General features: G+C 41.2%; 1 protein-coding gene across 1 annotated transcript in view; it reads right to left on the reverse strand.

Annotated features, from left to right (window-relative positions):
• Window positions 1-18701, reverse strand: part of Plgrkt (plasminogen receptor with a C-terminal lysine) — a 31103-nt gene extending 12402 nt beyond the window's left edge. The window contains exon 1 of the mRNA XM_048333028.1: window positions 18621-18701. Coding sequence (XP_048188985.1) covers window positions 18621-18701 — 81 coding nt within the window. The remainder of the gene's footprint in view (window positions 1-18620) is intronic.
• Window positions 18702-19559: the final 858 nt, after the last annotated feature.

Here is a 19559-nt window from a genome sequence, read left to right on the forward strand (position 1 = left end):
TCCTGGGCTGGCTTTGAGCCATGATCCTCAGATCTCAGCCTCCTGAGTAGCTAGGATTACAGGTATGAGGCACCAGCACCTGGCTATGAAGCAATATTAGTAATACAGGAATCATCTGATTTCCTACAATAAGTGAACCTTTGAATAGATCCAGATAGACTCCGTAAGTGCAAGATTTAAAACACTAAGGACAAGCCCGGGGCTGGTGGCTGTTGTGTGTGTTCAAATGGGGTTACACAAGGGTCCTCTTTTGGGGGTCATCACAGCCACAACATTACTGTGTGACAGTGGTAAACTGTAAAGTTGCTTTGCTTTTACAGAAAAACTACAATGGCCTGGCTGGTAGTATCCGTGATGGGCAGACGGCACTCATCAGGGGTGTTTTTCTCTCTCAGTGGATGTAAAATGCCATGTGCTCTGATGAAGTGACTAAAGACATTCATAGTTTTTGCTGACACCATCTGAAGGATGGGTCATCATGGAGAGCCTTGGGTGGGTGGGCAGAGGGGACATGCAGAGCTAGGAAAGCCCCCAAGGGCTTAGTCCTGGGCACATGGATCATCTCTGTGTTGCAGGGGGTCCCTGTTCTGGAAGCTCTTAGGAGACCCTCAGCAAGCCTCGGGAGAAAGCAGGAAGCCATGGGAACGGACTCTGACTCCTGGAAGGAAGTGCTCCCAGGGCACACTGCAGAATACAAGGTGTTCTTCTGATAAGCTGGTACCTGAGGGAAAGTGGAGAAATCACTGTCACAGCAAGTTAAATGGCCCTTTCTTGAATGAACCTTTCTCTACTCTCTATGCAGCCAGGATGTACAGGAGGAAAATCGAAGTGCCAGGAGAAATAGTAAGGGTTAGAACACAAGGGTGAGTTTTCCAGGGGCCTGGACATAGAAAACACCTAGGATATAGGTATACAATAGAAAATACCTGCCCAGAAGCACTAGGAAAGTATTTTGGGGGCCAAAATATTCCTTCAGGAAACCAGGTGGAGTGAAACGAAGCAATGCAGGCTGTCTGGCAGGTTCTAGAAGTGATTTGCTTGTCTGTGTCTGCTTCCAGCTCAGGGGGTTGTTTTCATTTCAAATCCCAGCAGTTGTCAGTTCGCTGCCATGTACAGCCTTTGTTCATATTTTGTCTTTATGTTAAAAAAAATTGCTGCCAGGGTAGAGAGCCCTGGACACCATGATCAGAATGGGAGGAGAAATTTGGTCCCTGGGGCCGGTTCTCAAATCTGAAAGACCACATGAAGAGTCAGAATAGCACCCCAGCATGAAGAGTCAGAGCAGGCTGTGGGGGCAAGATGACCTTCCTCCCACATTTCCATCTCCCACAGCATTCAAGGGCAGAAAGGAAACGCTAGCTCACCATTCTCTTCTCACCCATCCTTGACAAACATGTATTCTCTTTGACCTTCAGGGTTTGTGGCTTTGAAGCCACAGATGCCTAGATATTACTCAGCTCACACTCCTTTAGGTTAGGAGCTAGCTGATCTAAAGCCCATCTTCCTGTAACACCTTCCAGTAACATCTTCCTGCCAAGGCTGAAGGGAGGCAGCAAGATAATGTGCATTGAGGGATGGTGCCAATCACACCTACAGCTCTTGTTGCTTTTTACATTGCATAGCAAGTTATGATACTTGAAGCAAGGAAGGGAAAGGATTTGAAATGTCACAACATACAAAACATCTGTGCGGTATGATGGCTCATGCCTGTAACTCCAGCACTATGTCTGGAGTTTGAGGATAGCCTAAGCTACATAGTAAGACAAGGTTTCAAAACAAAAGAAACTAAATGTGTGTGTGTGTGTGTGTGTGTGTGTGTGTGTGTATCAGTCTGTGTGTGTAAATGAAAAATTTAAAGTTTTATTTACTAACCTAATTAGTGACCATCAGAAAGTTGTAACAATTGGGACATTTGTCCTTTTGCACTGTTGAGTCCTACTATCTGAAATAACAGAGGCAGGATTCCTAAGAAAAGTAATCAAACCATACAACACAATCAATAGCCTGACAAACACTCTGCTGAATTGGTGTTGGCCACAAAAAAAACCCTTAAAAAACGGGACTAGAATGGATGTGTGTTTTTGTGTGCATCAAGCATCAATATTGTTATCTAAACTCATTGATTCAAGGCTACTCTGATGTAATATGGTTCTAATGTGTGCTAAATCAAAATCAGATTACATATCTTTAAAGAAATTTGCAACTTATGCCCATTGATTTGTGGCTACTATGAGGTAAATGAGGTTTTAGTTTGTGCTAAATCAAAATACAATTGCACGTCTTTAAAGAAATGGCCACTCATGACATTTGTTTTCTCAGAATGAAAAAAGAAAACAGCCAAGATATCACAAAATATTGTCTAAGATAAGAAAAAGGAGTCACAAACTGTTTTCATAATAGCTTCATGCAGGCGATCTCAGCATTTCTCCAGAGAGTAGCACACAATGAGGTCGTATGAGAAAATACCACAAAACTAGCTTGTCACATGGGCACAGAAATAATGCCAGGAAGCAGCAGCCAGCCCCTGTAGATCCAATTCTGCTTTGACCAGAGTCCTGTAGCCAGGAGCACTGATCTCAGGAATCTGTCCTCTAGATTAAAAGGCAGATTTGGTGGCCTTGAAAAACAAGAGTTAAATGCAGCTCTTCACTGTGACTGAACTGAGTAACAAAATCGAAAGCCCCCACAGGTGTTCTGGTATGCTCAGTCTCACACATAGCTCAACTGTCCTCAAACTTTTAGACTTGCTGGAGCTGGTGACAGCTAAGAAAGAGCCACATGAGCAATTCAAATGCACAACCCCTTCCTCTGTGCTACTGCGGTGGGGTGGGAGTGGGTAGGGGTGTCCCTCTGAGACTGATCTTGTTGCTCATGGCAGAGCTGACATTTGTACTGAGTTCTAGACCCTGAATGTATGTGAGGTGGCAAAAATCTCACACTGGGAGATTCATGTTTAATCAAATCAAGCCTTAAGCACGTTAAACATGCATAACAAATCTGATTTTTTCCCCTGTGCCTTTGCTTTTATTTTTCATGTAAGTTTTAGATACTATACATACATATATAGGTATTCTCTATATACATATGTATACATGCATAGATTATATGCACATATATACACAAACACTATATATTATATGTATATGTATTTTCTTCAGGATTATTACAGGGTTGTACTCTAAGTAATTACTCTAAGTAATACTTGTCAAATTGTAATAGTTGTTGTTATTAAAGATATTCTTATAACTCTGATTCATTGTTTGTGGTTAATACATTCGCATAAGTGAATTACTACTGACAAGGAGCTCAGGAGACTATTTCTTATTTCTACCTTTTATACTAAAATCCTTCCACATGCTTCATATTCTCTACATCTTTACTGTAGGCTTGTAATATGACTATTTATAAGTCAAAATCTTCAGTTTAACTCACATTCTCCTATTATTTAATGACTCTATTTTTGTGTTATTTTGTCAATAAATATTTGAAGGAGAAAGAGACAAGTATTCCATTCCTATAGTCAGATACTCTGTATCTTGTCCCCACTATAGGCCTTAGCTGTATGGCCTTAGGCATGGTTCAGTCAATTACCTCAGCTATGGAATGAGAATAATAATTGCATCTCCTTACTGGATTTTCATGAAGTGAAATAAAACACACAAAATGTTCAGAGTAGTGACTGACATTTAACAAAAAGAAAGGTTGACTACTAATATTATTGACATGTCTCTTTGTTACAATGATTTCTAGATGATCTGCAGCATTCTAAGATTTCACTAAGCAATTTTTATTTTCTCCATTGGTGAGTGAACTGGGGGTGGACAGTATCTTTTTTATTTCCTCTTATCATCAACATAAAAATAAGAAGTAGCAAGCTACGTGCTGGTAGCTAATGCCTATGATCCTAGAGACCCAGGCGTTTGAGACCTGGAGGATTGCAGTTCAAAGACAGCCCAGGCAGGAATGTCCATGAGAGTCCATCTCCAATTAGCCAGCAAAATGCCAGCCTGGAGGTGTGCCTGAAGAAGTAGAGTACCAGCCATGAGTGAAGAAATTTGAGTCCCAACTAGAAGCTCAGGAACGAGTGCTGTCTCACTCCTCCCTTCCCCCTCTCCCCCCCCCCCCCATACACACAGTAGCTGGTCTGGACAATGAACATCTTATAATAAGGAAATAAGTTATACAGGATCTTTATGTTATGTCTTATAAGTCCTGTTTATTTTTAGTATACTTACTGTGAAAGTATGGCTGGGAGTTAAATCATGTACATTAAAATCTCAATAAGGTAGCTGTACCTAATTCTGAGATCACTTTTGTATTATGATACTTGTTAAAGCAATTTTTTTAAATACAACTTAATCCAGTCTCTCAACAGTGATCTGGATTTTTTTTTTTTTTGCATTTTCTTTTTTTTTTTTTTCTCAAATTTTTATTATCAAACTGACGTACAGAGACGTTACAGTATCATACGTTGGGCATTGGATACATTTCTTGTACTGTTTGTTGCCTTGTCCCTCATGCCCCCCTCCCTCCCCCCCTTTCCCTCCCCTCCCAGGTGTTCAGTTCACTTACGCCAAACAGTTTTGGAAGTATTGCTTTTGTAGTTATTTCTCTTTTTTTACCCTGTATCTCTCGATATGGTATTCCCTTTGAATTTCCCACTTCCAATACCAGTAAGCACGGTTTCCAATATACTCACATAAGATTACAGAGATAGTGTAGGTACAAACATAGGAAGGTGATACAAAACATCATCAATAATAGAAACTACACATACACATAGGACGTTGAAAGTAGTTACAACTGTGATATATCACTTGTTTCCATAACATGGAGTTCATTTCACTTAGCATCATCTTATGTGTTTCTAAGGGTATAGCTATTGGGCCTTGTGATGCTCTGCTATGGCTTGCCTAAACCTGTACTAATTATTCCCAATAAGGGAGGCCATAGAGTCCCTGTTTCTTTGGGTCTGGCTCACTTCACTTAGTATAACTTTTTCCAAGTCCTTCCATTTCCTTACAAATGGAACAATGTCATTCTTTCTGATAGAGGCATAAAATTCCATTGTGTAAATGTACCACATTTTCCTGATCCATTCATCTATGGAGGGGCATCTGGGTTGGTTCCAGCTTCTCGCTATGACAAATTGTGCTGCGATGAACATTATTGTGCTGGTGGCAATTTATATCTCTGAGTACATACATCAACAAACTGGAGAAACAGCAACTCAGTAATTTAAGGAAGCACCTTAATTTTCTGGAGAGAGAACAGCAAGCCAAACCCCAAGTCAATAGACGGAAGCAAATAATTAAAATCAAATCAGAATTAAATCAATTAGAGACGAAAAAAACCATCGAAAGAATCAACCAAACAAAGAGTTGGTTCTTTGAAAAAATCAACAAGATAGACAGACCCCTGGCAAACCTGACCAAAGAATGAAGGCAGCACACTCAAATAAACAAGATAAGAGATGAAACAGGTAGCATCACCACAGAAATAACCGAAATTCAGAAAATAATAAGGGACTATTTTGCAAACCTTTATGCTAACAAATTCGAGAACTTGGAAGAAATGGATGATTTCCTAGAAAAAATTGATACCCCCAAACTCAACTATGAAGACTTAAACCTTCTAAACAGACCCATATCCAGTATTGAAATAGAAACAGCAATAAATGATCTCCCATCCAAGAAAAGCCCAGGTCCAGATGGATTCACCGCAGAATTCTACAAGGCCTTCAAAACAGAACTCATTCCAATATTTCTCAAACTCTTCAATGAAATTGAAAGAGAACGTTCACTGCCAGACTCATTTTATGAAGCCAGTATAACCCTCATCCCCAAACCAGGCAGAGACTCATCACGGAAAGAGGACTACAGACCAATCTCCCTGATGAACATAGATGCAAAAATTCTCAACAAAATTCTGGCCAATCGACTTCAACAGGTCATCAAAAAAATCATACACCACGATCAAACTGGATTCATCCCAGGGATGCAAAGCTGGTTTAATATACGCAAGTCAATTAATGTAATCCACCACATCAACCGGAGCAAGGTAAAGAACCACATGGTTTTATCGCTGGATGCGGAAAAAGCGTTCGATAAAATCCAGCACCCATTTATGCTAAAAGCCCTGGAAAAACTGGGATTCCAGGGAACATTCCTGAATATAATCAAGGCAGTTTATGACAAACCAACAGCAAGCATAACTCTAAACAGTGATCTGGATTTTTTTACTTAGCAACAGCCAATAAATACTTTCTCAAAGGGGACTGTATGCTGGGAATGTGCCTTAGTGGTAGAGTGCTTGCCTAGCATGCATGAAGCCCTGGGTCTGATACCTCAGTACCACATAAACAGAAAAAGCTGGAAGTGGCACTGTGGCTCAAGTGGTAGAGTATTACCCTTGAGCAAAAAGAAGCTTAGGGACAGTGCCCAGGCCCTGAGTTCAAGTCCCAGGACTGGCACAAAAAGGGGGAGGGGGAGGAGTTGTAGACAATACAATTACTATATATATATATATACACACATGTATATATACATATACACATATTCATATGTATATATCTGTGTTCTACCACAGGGTGTGTGTACACACACGCACACACACACAGTGGTAGAGGGGTTTTTTTGTTACTATAACAATATACCTGAAGAGAATACAGATGTTTTTTTTTAAAAACTCCAGAATTCAAAACTGGAAAGAAAGGTTACTAGATCAGCTACAAGATTAGTACAGGTAGCTTGCACAATGGAAGTGTGAACTGAGAAATGGTGCCAAAGTAGAGAGAGAAGGAAAACTGAGAGAAGCTAGCTGAGGAGAAGAGACTTTCAATTTGGAATGGTCTGTGGATGAAGAGGAGAGACAGAATCCATATGGACGGTGCTGGAATCACTGGAATCACGACTCCATGATTTATAGCAACCTAACCTGAAGCAGGTGATTACAACTCTCTGTCACATGGGAATGACAAAGAACATAGCCCCTAGGGGTTATATGTGAACCAATATATGATAATCAATGTATATACAGTTCTTAGGGCAGTTTCGGGCATGTATTAAGGTTCCCATGTTACTATAACAATCATTACATATATGATACCCATATATCTGGATAGGCGTATGCAAGAATGGAGTTAGACCCTTACCTCATCCTATACACAAAAGGTCCTCAGAAAGCACCAACAACTGAAGTGTGAGTGCCAAAACCTTAAAATGCTTAGAAGAAAATATAGGAGAAATATTTCTGATCTGTAATTTCACAATGTTTTTTCATTGTCTTCTGACAAAAGCTGCACATTGAAAGACTTCATAAAACATAAAAAATATGTGTCCATCAAGAGACACTGTGAAAAGCAACCATCACCCACAGAATGAGAGAGCAGACTTGCAAATTTTTACATCTGATAAGGATCTACTATTCATCATATGTTAAAACAAAAACAACAAACAAAATCCTCTTACAAGTTAACAGTGAAAAGTGAAACAACCCAATTTAAAAATGGGCAAAGAGATGGGGCTGGGGATATGGCCTAGTGGCAAGAGTGCCTGCCTCATATACATGAGGCCCTGGGTTCGATTCCCCAGCACCACATATATAGAAAATGGCCAGAAGGGGCGCTGTGGCTCAAGTGGCAGAGTGCTAGCCTTGAGCAAAAAGAAGCCAGGGACAGTACTCAGGTCCTGAGTCCCCAAGCCCCAGGACTGGCCAAAAAAAAAAAAAAAAAAAAAATGGGCAAAGAGAAGATTAGACATTTCTCCAAAGAAGAACTATACATGGCTAACAAACACATGGTAATGTTCAATGTTATTCGTCACTATGGAAATTCCAAATCCAACCCCAGAGAGTTATCATTTTAGATTTATTAGATGGGTAAAAGGAAGAAGGCGAGAAGAAGAAAAGGAAGTGGGAAAGAGAACAATGATGGGGGGGAGGGAGGGAGGAAGGGAAGAAGGGAGAGAGAATAACAGGTATTATGGAGACAGAATAAATCATAATGTTTTTTATGCGTATGATATGAAAATCAAAATGTGTAGGCACAGTGGAAAAAAATGATGGTGGCTCCTCAGCCAATTTATCACAAAAATGTCCAGATGACTGGAGTTTCAGTCCTAAGTATGAACCCCAAACAACTGAAATCAAGGCTTCAAAGGAAAACTTGTATAAAAAAATTCATGGCAGTACTTTTTTTGTTTTTCAACAGACTAATGATAGAAACAACCTACTAGATGAATGAATGAAAAGACATAACTTAATATATTTATACAATAGAATGCTGTTTAATTATAACAAATAATGAAGTCCTGTATTGTGTCATTGCATTGATGAATCTAGGAAAGATATATTTTAAGTGAAAGAAGCTAAGCAAAAAGGATGATGGATTGTGTAGAAAGAGAACATGGGTTAGTGGTTGTCACAGTCTGAGATAGGGGAGGGAAGGAGTTTAGAATGACTGAGAGTGATGCAAATTTAAAAGCACAATGTCAACTGGCACCAGTGGCTCACATCTAGAATCCTAGCTACTCATAAGGCTGAGATCTGAGGATCACGGTTCAAAGCCAAGTTGGTCAGGATATGTCTGTGAGACCCATATGTCTGATTATATACTAAAAAGACAAAAGTGGAGCTGTGGCTCAAGTGAATCTCAGCCTTGAGTGAAAAAGCTAAGGGACAGCACCCAGACCCCGTGTTCAAACCCCAATTCTAGCACAAAAATAAATGAGTGATTAAATAAATAAATAAAGCACAATACTGCAACTGTAGTAAATGCCACTGAATTGTACACTTTAGAGTGGTGAATCTTATATGATACCTATTTTTTTTCCCCAATAGGAAACAATAAATTTCAGAAGAATGATTAAGGGCAAGGGACATGGAGAGACTTAAAAGCAGGCAGTGGGGATGGGAGTTGGGTAGGGGTAGAAATGAGTCCCAGAAGGGTAAGTGGAAAACAGAGGGCAGAGAGAGTTGGGCCACACCAGCCCCTCCTTCCCTGTAGCCTGCAATCCTCAGGGGACTGCTGATCACTTTGCCCCTTCGTCGTTGTGGCATTTTCTAGTGAAATCTCCATCCTCTTGTAGGCCTTCAGCCAACTTTGACCTGCTACTTCAGCTCTTTCCTTACTGAAAAAAAGGTCAGGCTGCTCCCTCCACCCCACCCAGCCCCTCGCTTGCCCTTTCCACCACCTCCTCCATTTCCTGGTCACCTCAAACCTCTCTACAAAGCACACTCTGTGCTCTTACAGTTCCCGAGAACACAGAGCCCTTCTCAAAGTTCAAGAGGTGGCCACACCTGCATGTAAGGAAAGGAAAGTCAAGTGAAAAGGAAAAGATACCGAAGGACAGACTCTGGGAGTGATGTGGGGCTAAGCAAGTATAATATGTTTTTTCTCATCACAGTTATTTGTGGTTTGAATTTGCATGTATTTTTCTTAAGCACTTACTGAGCACACAGTATATTTCCTGCTGCACAACTCCCCCCTCGGGTCCAGTCACTCCTCCCTGCATAGCACCATAGAAGGGCTTCTCACATCTCAGAATCCATAAGCAAACAATTAGAACAGGCCAGAAGCCTGCTGCAGCTCTGACCTTGTCTCCGCCCTCTCTCCCACCCTCCCACAGCTCGGGCTCCTGGAGTCTCTGCTCTTCCTCCTGCTCAACACGAGATCTTCCCATTCAGTCTCTGCCTTTACTTACCTTCTGCCTGAAACTGTCTTTCTCCAACTTAATACATGGCTCACTTTCCTAAACGGCATCTCCCACTCACCCATATTTTCCTGTGATGACTGCTCTTCACCCTGCTTTGATCGCTCAAAGAATGAACATGACCACTAGCACCACCAAGAGGCTAGCTGATGCCTGTGCCTCTGCTGGGGCGGAAGAAGCTGCATGGGCCGAGGGACCTGGCCAGCTTTGTCCTCTGCTCTATCTCTCCATCTAGATTAGCCTAGCATACAGCAAGGGCTCTATAAATACCTGCCAAATGAATGGCATTGCTAGCAATGGAAGTTTTGTTTTCCTTATTGACTTTGCTGTGTGTTCCCATGAGTAGGTGCTTTGCACTAAATTCCTGTGCACAAAGTTGTTCGTTTAACATTCAGAACAACTATGAATTAACCTTTGTGCTTAAATGTGGGGAATGAGACACAGATGAAACAACCTGTCCCCAGTCAAGGATGAATGAGATCTTCTCCACAGGACATAGAAAGGAAGTGGAAATCCCTCCTATTATAAAAAAAGAATCAAATATTTATTTTGTGTTTCTTGTATAGATAACCAAGTCGTAACTAAGGGAAGGTTCAAAATAAATCTCCAGCTAGTAAGTGAAGGAGAGAACTTTTTAAAATCACCACTTTTTGTTTTTTTGTTTTTGGCCAGTCCTGCGGCTTGGACTCAGGGCCTGAGCACCTTCCCTGGCTTCTTTTTGCTCAAGGCTAGCACTCTGCCACTTGAGCCACAGCACCACTTCTGGCCATTTTCTGTGGTGCTGGGGAATCGAACCCAGGGCCTCATGTATATGAGGCAGGCACTCTTGCCACTAGGCCATATCCCCAGCCCTAAAATCACCACTTTTGAATCCCTAATGAAACAACAGAGCCAGGCACTGGTGGTTCACAGCCTGTGATTGTAGCTTAATCAGGAGGCTAAGATCTGAGGATCATGGTTTGAAGCCAACCAGAGCAGGAAAGTCCATGAGATTCTTGCTTCCAATTAACCAGCAAAGGGCTGGAAGTCAAGCTATGGCTCAAGTGGTAGCGTGGTAGCTTTGAGTGAAAAGCTAAAGGGACAGTGCTCAGGACCTGAGTTTAAGCCCCAGAACTGGCAGAAGAGGAGTGGGAAGATGAAGAGGAAGAGGACGATGAAGAGGAGGAGGAGGAGGAAAAGGAAAAAGAAAAAGGAGGAAGAGTAAGAGGAAGGGAAGGAGGAGGAGGAGGAGAAGGAGGAGAAATAATAGGTCTGACTCTGCTGTCTCATGCCTGTAATCCTAGCTCCTCAAGAAGCTAAGATCTGAGGCTCATATGTAAACAATCAGTAAGCAACATTTACTTACTACTCAACTCATCTTTAACTTAATCATGCTGCTATACCTCCATAGCACCGTGGCATAGCATGAGCCTATAGTTATTCTTTCTCTCTGTTTTACAAGTCCAGGTTTTATTCTATTCTCTAATATCAAAATGGATTTACAGCCATTAAGGGTGGTATAAAAATTAGCTCATGTGTGCCATCTAGTGGCCTTTTAAGAAAGTACTCTTTTTATTTTTAATTTATTTATTTATTCATTGTCAAAGTGATGTACAGAGGGTTTAGTTTCATACGTAAGGCAGTGAGTACATTTCTTATCAAACTAGTTACCTTTTCCCTCATTTTTCTCCTACCTTCCCTCCACCTTCCTTCCCCCCAATGAGAGGTTACTGAGTGTAACTGTCTGTCATCCTCAGTAAAAAGGGATAGGAAAGACTACTTTTATTTGGAACTTAAAGATTGCTGATGATTTCAAAGTCCTCTCCATACTTAAATGATTTGAACTCAGGGACTCTGTGCTTGCTTGTGAAGCACCTTACAACTTGAACCATGTTCTCAACTTTTGTTGTTGTTGCTGTTTTTATTATTTATAAAATAAAATCTCATTTCTTCCTGGATCATCTTGCAGCATGATCCTCCTATTTAGAATTTCTACATGGATGGGATGACAAGCATTTGTGACAGCATTATTTTATTGGTTGAAATGGGGATAAAATGCGCTGCCCAAGTGGTGTTTTGGTTATGGCATGTTCTCTGGGGCAGGAGAAAGAAGGCTGTTTTTATAACAATGTCAAGTAATGCATGCCAGCCAAAAGCAATGGGAGTTGCTGCTAATCAAGGGGTCCTTAAAGCCGAGATATGTGGTGGCAGCAATGAAGACATAAAACTAAATTTAGGTTCTGTTAGCAATTTATTTGTTGAGCCCAATGGCAGGAGAGCAGTCAAAACTGAAAATAGACACAAAGTCTTCCCTACAAAGTTGGAATGCCCTGTGCTTGTTTAGGGAAGAAATCTGGGTATTCTGGGGAACTTTGAGGAAGGACACAAACCTTTTGGGTGAGTACTTCTTGCTCCATTTGACTTTTTTTTTTCTTGGTCAGTTGTGGGGCTTGAATTCAAGACCTGGGCACTGTCCCTGAGCCTGTTTGTGCTCAAGGCTAGCGCTCTACCACTTGAGCCACAGTGCTACTCCTGGTTTTTGAGTGGTTAACTAGGGATAAGAGTCTCATGGGGACTTTTCTGTCTGGGCTGGTTTCAAATTGTGATCCTTAGATCTTAGCTTCCTGAGTGGCGAGAATTACAGGCATGAGCCACCAGCACCTGGCTGCATTTGATTTTTTTTTGGCCAGTCCTGGGGCTTGGACTCTGAGCCTGAGCACTGTCCCTGGCTTCTTTTTGCTCAAGGCTAGCACTCTGCCACTTGAGCCACAGCGCCACTTCTGGCCATTTTCTGTATATGTGGTGCTGGGGAATCGAACCCAGGGCCTCATGTATATGAGGCAGGCACTCTTGCCACTAGGCCATATCCCCAGCCCCTCCATTTGATTTTTGAACACTATCACTAGACGGAAATTGATGTTCGTGTGATTGCTGATATACATTGGAAGGTGTATAGAGATTCATAACTATATACATCCCCTCATTTCCAGCAGAGACATGTTTTGGTATAAGAAGTTTTATCAGAGTCCAAGTTTGCCAAATTTCTGTTGGATGTATTTTAATGAGTTTCCTCATAACATCTTCAAATATGTATATAGAAATGTTTACCCTTCCTTCTTCTCAGAAACTTTCTCTTCTACTTTCATCATCTTTAAAAAATAAGATCTAAACTCCATATGAAAGAAAACATGAGGTGAATGTCTAAGTCTGGCTTATTTTGCTTAACACGATGATCTCCAGTTCCATCCTTTTTCTAATGAATGACATGATTTTGTTCTTCTTTATGGCTGACTAATACTCCATTACATACACACACCACATTTTCGACATTCTCTTTTTTTGTTGAAGAGCACCAAGGCTGATTCTATGGCTTGGCTATCATGACTAGTGCTATAATACACATGGATGTGCAGGTGTTTCCACTATATTCTGCCTTTGATTCCTTTAGGTATATATCCAGCAGTGTTATAGTTGGATGATACAGTAGTTCTATTCTCAATTTTTTCAAGAACCTCTATACTGATTTTGGGCATGGCTGTGCCATTGTTCATTCCAAAACAGTGTTGTGTAAGGGTTCCTTACCCTAACAAAAAATTTCACATCCTCACCAGCACTTGTTGTTGTATTTTTAAATGATAGCCATTCTGACTGGAGGTGAGATAGAATGTCAATGTAGACTTGATTCATATTTCTCCAATGGCAAAAGATGTTAAGCATTTTTTATTCATTTGTTGGCCCTTTATACTTTTTGTTAAAACTGTCTATTCAATTCACTTGCTCATTTATTTTTGTTTGGTATTCATTTTTTCTTCAGTTCTTTACATATTCTGGATTGTACCCCCTTGTCAGGTGGATAGTGGGTAGATTTTTTCCTATTGTGTAGTCTGTCTCTTCACTCTGGTAATTGTTTTGTTGCTGTGCAGAAGCTTTTTAATGTGATGCATTCCCCTTTGTCAATTCTTGTTCTTATTTCCTAAATTATTCAGAAAATCATTGCCTATAGCTATATCTTGAAGTGTTTTGCCTGTTTTTCTTTCAAAGGTTAAGATTTTTCAAGGGTTCAGGTTTTACATAAGGTCTTCATTTTGAGTAGACTTTTGTACATGGTAAGATAAGAAATCTACTTTCAGTCTTTTATGCACGAATACCCATTAAAACTTGTTAAAGCGGCTGTCCTTTCTCCTGGTATGTTTCCGTGTGTGTGTGTGTGTGTGTGTGTGTGTGTGTGAGAGAGAGAGAGAGAGAGAGAGAGAGAGAGAGAGAGAGAGTCTTTAGCAAGAAGCAGGCGGCTATGGCTGTGTGTTTCTTTCTAAAGACCCAAATTTTACAGTTCTGTTGGATGTGGGTGCCAAAGTCTATAAAGAGAGGGTGTGGCAAGCACAAATGTGGTTCAGGGTGTCAAGTATCTCAGAGCAGCATGCTGGCACCAATGAAGGCTGAAAGCATGACCCTCCTCTCCCACACAGGAGTGCTCTCCAGAGGCCAGGCTATACAGGGAAGAAGCAGTGCCTATTTGGGGATAAGGAATCACATGACAAAAAGTCCTCCCTGTTCTTCTGTACTCTTGCTCCTGATCAACAACCCCCTCCCTGCCACCACCTGCAGCTGAGACCCTGCAAACTATATGAGAATTACTGAAATACATAGGTCAAACTCTTTGGCTTGCTGATTTGTGTTACAGTGAAAAGATGGGGTGAAACCTCAATTCAGCTGATAAGAGTTGAGCAAAATTCCTAGTGAGGAAAGGAAACTAGAGGGACATTGATCCAGTTCCCAATACACACACATGCACACACATTCACCCTCCCCCCCATATGAGTGTATAATGGGGTGGACATCGACACACCACATATTTACATTGTAAACTCTGTAGTGACTAGAGGAACATTTCCATTCATGAATTCCCTCACCTCCTCCCAGGTGGTCTTGTAGAAATATTATAATGTCTCAGAAAGGGGAAGAGAAATCATAGCTCACCTTGCAGAGAGGTCATTGCCTGGTACAACATTGCCCAGTGTAACAGCAACACCTGCTGTACAGGGTCATCAAATACACTATATTGCCAACAGCCATGGAAGACTACAGTCCAGCTTAATGAACTATTTAAATTTGATTACCTCACCCATCCTAAAGGTCACATTCCGAAATGCTTTGGGTTAAGGCTTTCAACATCTGAATTTTCAGGGGAACACCATGGAACCAATGACACCCCCTTTTCAAAAGTGGGGAAGCAGTTACTGACCTGATGCCAAGTCTTGTTCTTTTTAACTGGTATCCAATTAGTTGCAGGAGGTGTGTGTGTGTGTGTTCATTTTAATAAATCAATTCATGTATACAGAGCTCTTGATCATAATCACTCCTCTGCCTTCTTCCTCCTCCCCTCACCCTTCCCAAACCAGTCTCACAACTTTCTTGTTTCATTTCACACATGGATTATAAAGTAGATACACCATTGTGTGTTTGCCTCCCATCTCTCTCCCCACTTGTCTTTCCTACTCTCACTCATGCTTAGATGCCAGACAAGAAATATTTCAATTTTCTAATATTTGTTTTTGCTAAAATACCTGTTAGTTGTTCCTAGGGGTCTCATCATGGTGTATCACACATGCAGATACGGTACTAAAATACAATTAATCACATATAGGTTATTCATACATGCACATACATGTGTGCTATGTACATAATACACCCATGTGTGCATGTGTGTACATGTGCATATGTGCGTATGTATATAGGTGTGTACTCACACACATACATGTGTGGTTATACACACATGCATATATAGCACACATACATATACATACATACATATACATGCACCCATATGTTTATACACATATGAACCTATACACAGTTACACATATATTTCTATTTTAGGGCTATTATCCACCTATGAGAAAAAAAACATGTCTTCTTTGTCATCCTGAGCATGGTAGTTTCTTGCTAAAAATAAATATTTGCGTACCCCCCCACCCCCCCTGAGACCTTGTGATTCCCAGGCTTGGTATCCCCATTTGGGCTGGGGCACCTAGGACTTGACAATGACAAGGCAAAGGCCCATTTGCTGGTCACAGAAACACTATACTCTAGGGGAATGGCTGGTCTGCTCACATCCGAGTCTCATCACAGCACTGCACAAAGGACCAGTAGCCATCCCTTTTGAGAAAATTTCATCTCATACTCTGCTACCTGAGACAAAACTGTTGGCTCAGTAGGGCCGTAAATCCTTGAGTTCACCTTTGGTCCCTAGGTTTAGACCAGTGATTACTGCTGCTGTTTAGCCCGGTGACAACCATGGGAAGCCTGCATGCAGTGGGCAGAGCTCAAAGCTGTTCTCACAAAGAAACAGCATTGACTTCCCATGTGTTTTGCCCATGCTGGTTTCCTCCTCTGTGACTAGTGACCACTTTGCTTTTCTCCACCATATGTCTTGGGCTCTTTGTCTATGAGCCCAAGAAGGTGTTGGCACTGTGTAGCCAAAACAGTTCTCTGGTCATTCAGGTTCTTACCAGCAGCCCCAAGTGTCCCTGCACATTCTTTCTAGGGAGGTTGAGAATGCGAGGCACTAACTGCTCTTTATTTGGGTCATTTTTTTGCATGTGCTTTAGAGAACAACTCTGACAGATGAGTTAAAGTAATTCATGATCTCTTCCAATCCATCTCTTGCTCCAGGATCCCATTAATGAGGTAGACTCCCCAAGCTCTGTATTCCTCAAATGGGACCCAAATGCACTGAGTTTACAGCACTCATTTAAGCCCAAACTCATCTTTGCACCTCTGTTAGTTTGGAGGGCAGACACTGTCACTGTGCTCTGACTGCTGGCAAAGCTGCTAATAATAATATCTTACAGCTCAGATGCTTAGGATCATCTCTAGACTAACTTATCAGCTTGCAAGTGGACTAAACCCCGACAGACTCTTCTCAGACCTGGATGTCTTGGGAACTGAGATGAAAGTGAAATTCCTACAGGTGTTTTGTTTCCCCCACCTCCCGCCCCCCAGTCCTGGGGCTTGAACTCCAGGCCTGGGCACTGTCCCTGATCTCTGATGCTTATGGATGGTGCTCTACCATGTGTGCCACAGCTCTATTTCCAGCTTTTTTGGAGATAAGAGTCTTATAGACTATTCTGTCCAGGCTGGCTTCAAATCGAAATCCTCAGATCTCAATTTCCTGCGTAGTGAGGACTACAGGAGTGAGCCACTGACTCACCAGCTCATTCCTGTAGTTTTGAAAGTTCTTTGCTAAGGATGCTCTATGTATCTGACATACTCAGCTATTTCCTATACTTAGTATTTGGTTTCCTCTCAGTCACTTTGCTATTAGTTTTATTCCATTGCCCATTTTTCCACCTGTTTCCCCTCTCTCCAAAGAAATCTTTGTCCCAAGAAAGAGTAATAAAGGAACTGAATATAATCGAAGTGTATGATATGCATGTACAGAAATATGACAACAAAGCCTCACACACTGTACAATATATACACAAACAAATAAAAATGTGGGAGAAAAAATAAATCTTTATCCTGTATAGAACACTCTTAATTCTTACCCATCATTAATAAGAGTAACAGTAACATCAAATACAAAGTAAGAAGTGTGTGTGTGAGAGAGAGTGAGAGCGAGAGAGCAAGCGAGCAAGAGAGAGAAAGAGAAAGAGAGAGAGAGAGAGAGAGAGAGAGAGAGAGAGAGAGCTGGGTTTGCTTCACAGATGGAAAGCAAACCCTCTACCACTGATTCACATCCTCAGCCAAGCAGAGGCATTTTCCTAAAGACTGGAAGCACTGTTCTATATAATATGTATCATCTTTACAGCTAACATTTCCCTGAAGGGGATTTTTACTACCTCTGGTGGTGTATAGAACAGGAAACCAAGGCACAGATATATGGTTAATCAGGGGTAGAGATGGAATTCATCCAGGCAGCTTGACTTTAGCCCTCATTTGTGATCAGCTGTACAGCAGGAACAGAGCAAAGCACAATGAGCCACAGAGGCCTACTGGGGTTGGTCTGAGATCTTAGGAAAATAATTTAGGACAAACTTTAAACATTTCCTGTTGACTGGCAATGTTTTTAAATACTCTGTGATAACTTGTATTTGGCAATTTAACAATCTAATATGCTTTGTTCTTTTCTATCATTGCATGATCCATTATCAAGTTTTTACAGACGGTATTAGCTTCCTACTGCTGTTGTAAAAAGTTATCAAGAACTTACTGATATAAAATAATAGAAATGTACTATCTTACAATTCTAAAGTTAGAAGTCCAAAATGGGCTAACAGGGCTGTCTCTCTTGGATGGCTGTAGAAAAGAATCTGTTTTCTGTCTTTTCTGCCTTTTAGTAGCTACAGGCATCCCTTAGTTTATGGTCCTGATTCCATCTTCAGAGCCAGTGGTATGTCTCCAAATCTCTCGGTCTGCCTTTGTCTCTGCTCTGTGTGTGTGTGTGTGTGTGTGTGTGTGTGTGTGTCTCAATGTGTTTGTCTCTGTTTTGTGTCTCTGTCTCCATCTCTCTCTGTCCCTGTGTCTATCTCTGTCTCTCTTACTTCACTTTATAAATATGCTTACAACTACAATGGAGTCATTCTATTTGCATAATACAAAGTAATTCGTCCATCTGAAACTCCTGAACAATCACATTGTCAAAGCTCTTTTGCTGCTGAAAGTAACATTTTCTTAACATCCTGAGAATTAGAACATGGGCATCTAGGAGAGGGCGTATTATTCTGTCTATAATAATATAAGCAATTGTCTCGTCCTGCAGTCTGGAAATTTTCCATGAGTATCTGGACTAAAGACTTAAAGCTATTCATCAGATAAATAGTAATTAATTTCATCTTGTCTTTGAGGGTGGCATATTTTATCCAAAGGAGCATATGTGTGAGAACTTTAACTCCTGTGCTAACACAACAGCTTAATTATTGTAAAACATACCTGAAGCCGTGCATTCATAAGCATGAATTCCTGCTGATTTTTCAGGTTTTCATTCATAGATTTTGAAAATATAAACCCCATCTTGACCTAAAGTGTAAAAATGCAAAGAGACTTTAAATAGTACATTTTGTACATACATCTTGGTATTCTCTTCTCTGGGCTACCATGACCTACAGCAGAGTGAAAGAAAAAAGGTGTGTGTGTGTGTGTGTGTGTGTGTGTGTGTGTGTGTGTGTGTGTGTGTGTAGCTAGATAGATGGGGGGAGACAGAGGGGGCAGGAAGGGAGGAGGGAGGAAAGGATGGGGAGAAAGAGAAGCAAGATGAGAAGGAGGGAGAGAGAAAGAAAGAAAGAGAGGAAGGAAGAAAGGAAGGAAGGAAGGAAGGAAGGAAGGAAGGAAGGAAAGAAAGAAGGAAGGAAGGACTTCTAACCTAGGAACACAGCATGAATTCTAAATAGCTTTCTAATCTCAGGCACATCTAACCATCTTGGCCATCATTTACTGGGCTAAAACCAATAAGAGAACTATACCATTTCTGAAACCTGTCACTGCTCTGTAAGTATACGGTACCATGTTTTTGCTTTTTGTTTTTTTTTTTTGCCAGTCCTGGGCCTTGGACTCAGGGCCTGAGCACTGTCCCTGGCTTCTTTTTTGCTCAAGGCTAGCACTCTGCCACTTGAGCCACAGCGCCACTTCTGGCCATTTTCTGCATATGTGGTGCTGGGGAATCGAACCCAGGGCTTCAAGTATACGAGACAAGCTCTCTTGCCACTAGGCCATATCCCCAGCCCCCCATGTTTTTTTTTTTTTCTTCTGTTATTCCTCCTCTATAAATCTTAAGAACAAGATGACTACAATCACATCATCAGTGCAGGTGAAAAAGTAAGATCTTGCATTTGAGGACTGATTCAGAAGATGCTTTATGCATTTGGAAAATAC

Source organism: Perognathus longimembris, chromosome 1 (genome assembly GCF_023159225.1).
Source record: "Perognathus longimembris pacificus isolate PPM17 chromosome 1, ASM2315922v1, whole genome shotgun sequence".
In the NCBI taxonomy this organism is placed as follows: Eukaryota; Metazoa; Chordata; class Mammalia; order Rodentia; family Heteromyidae; genus Perognathus; species Perognathus longimembris.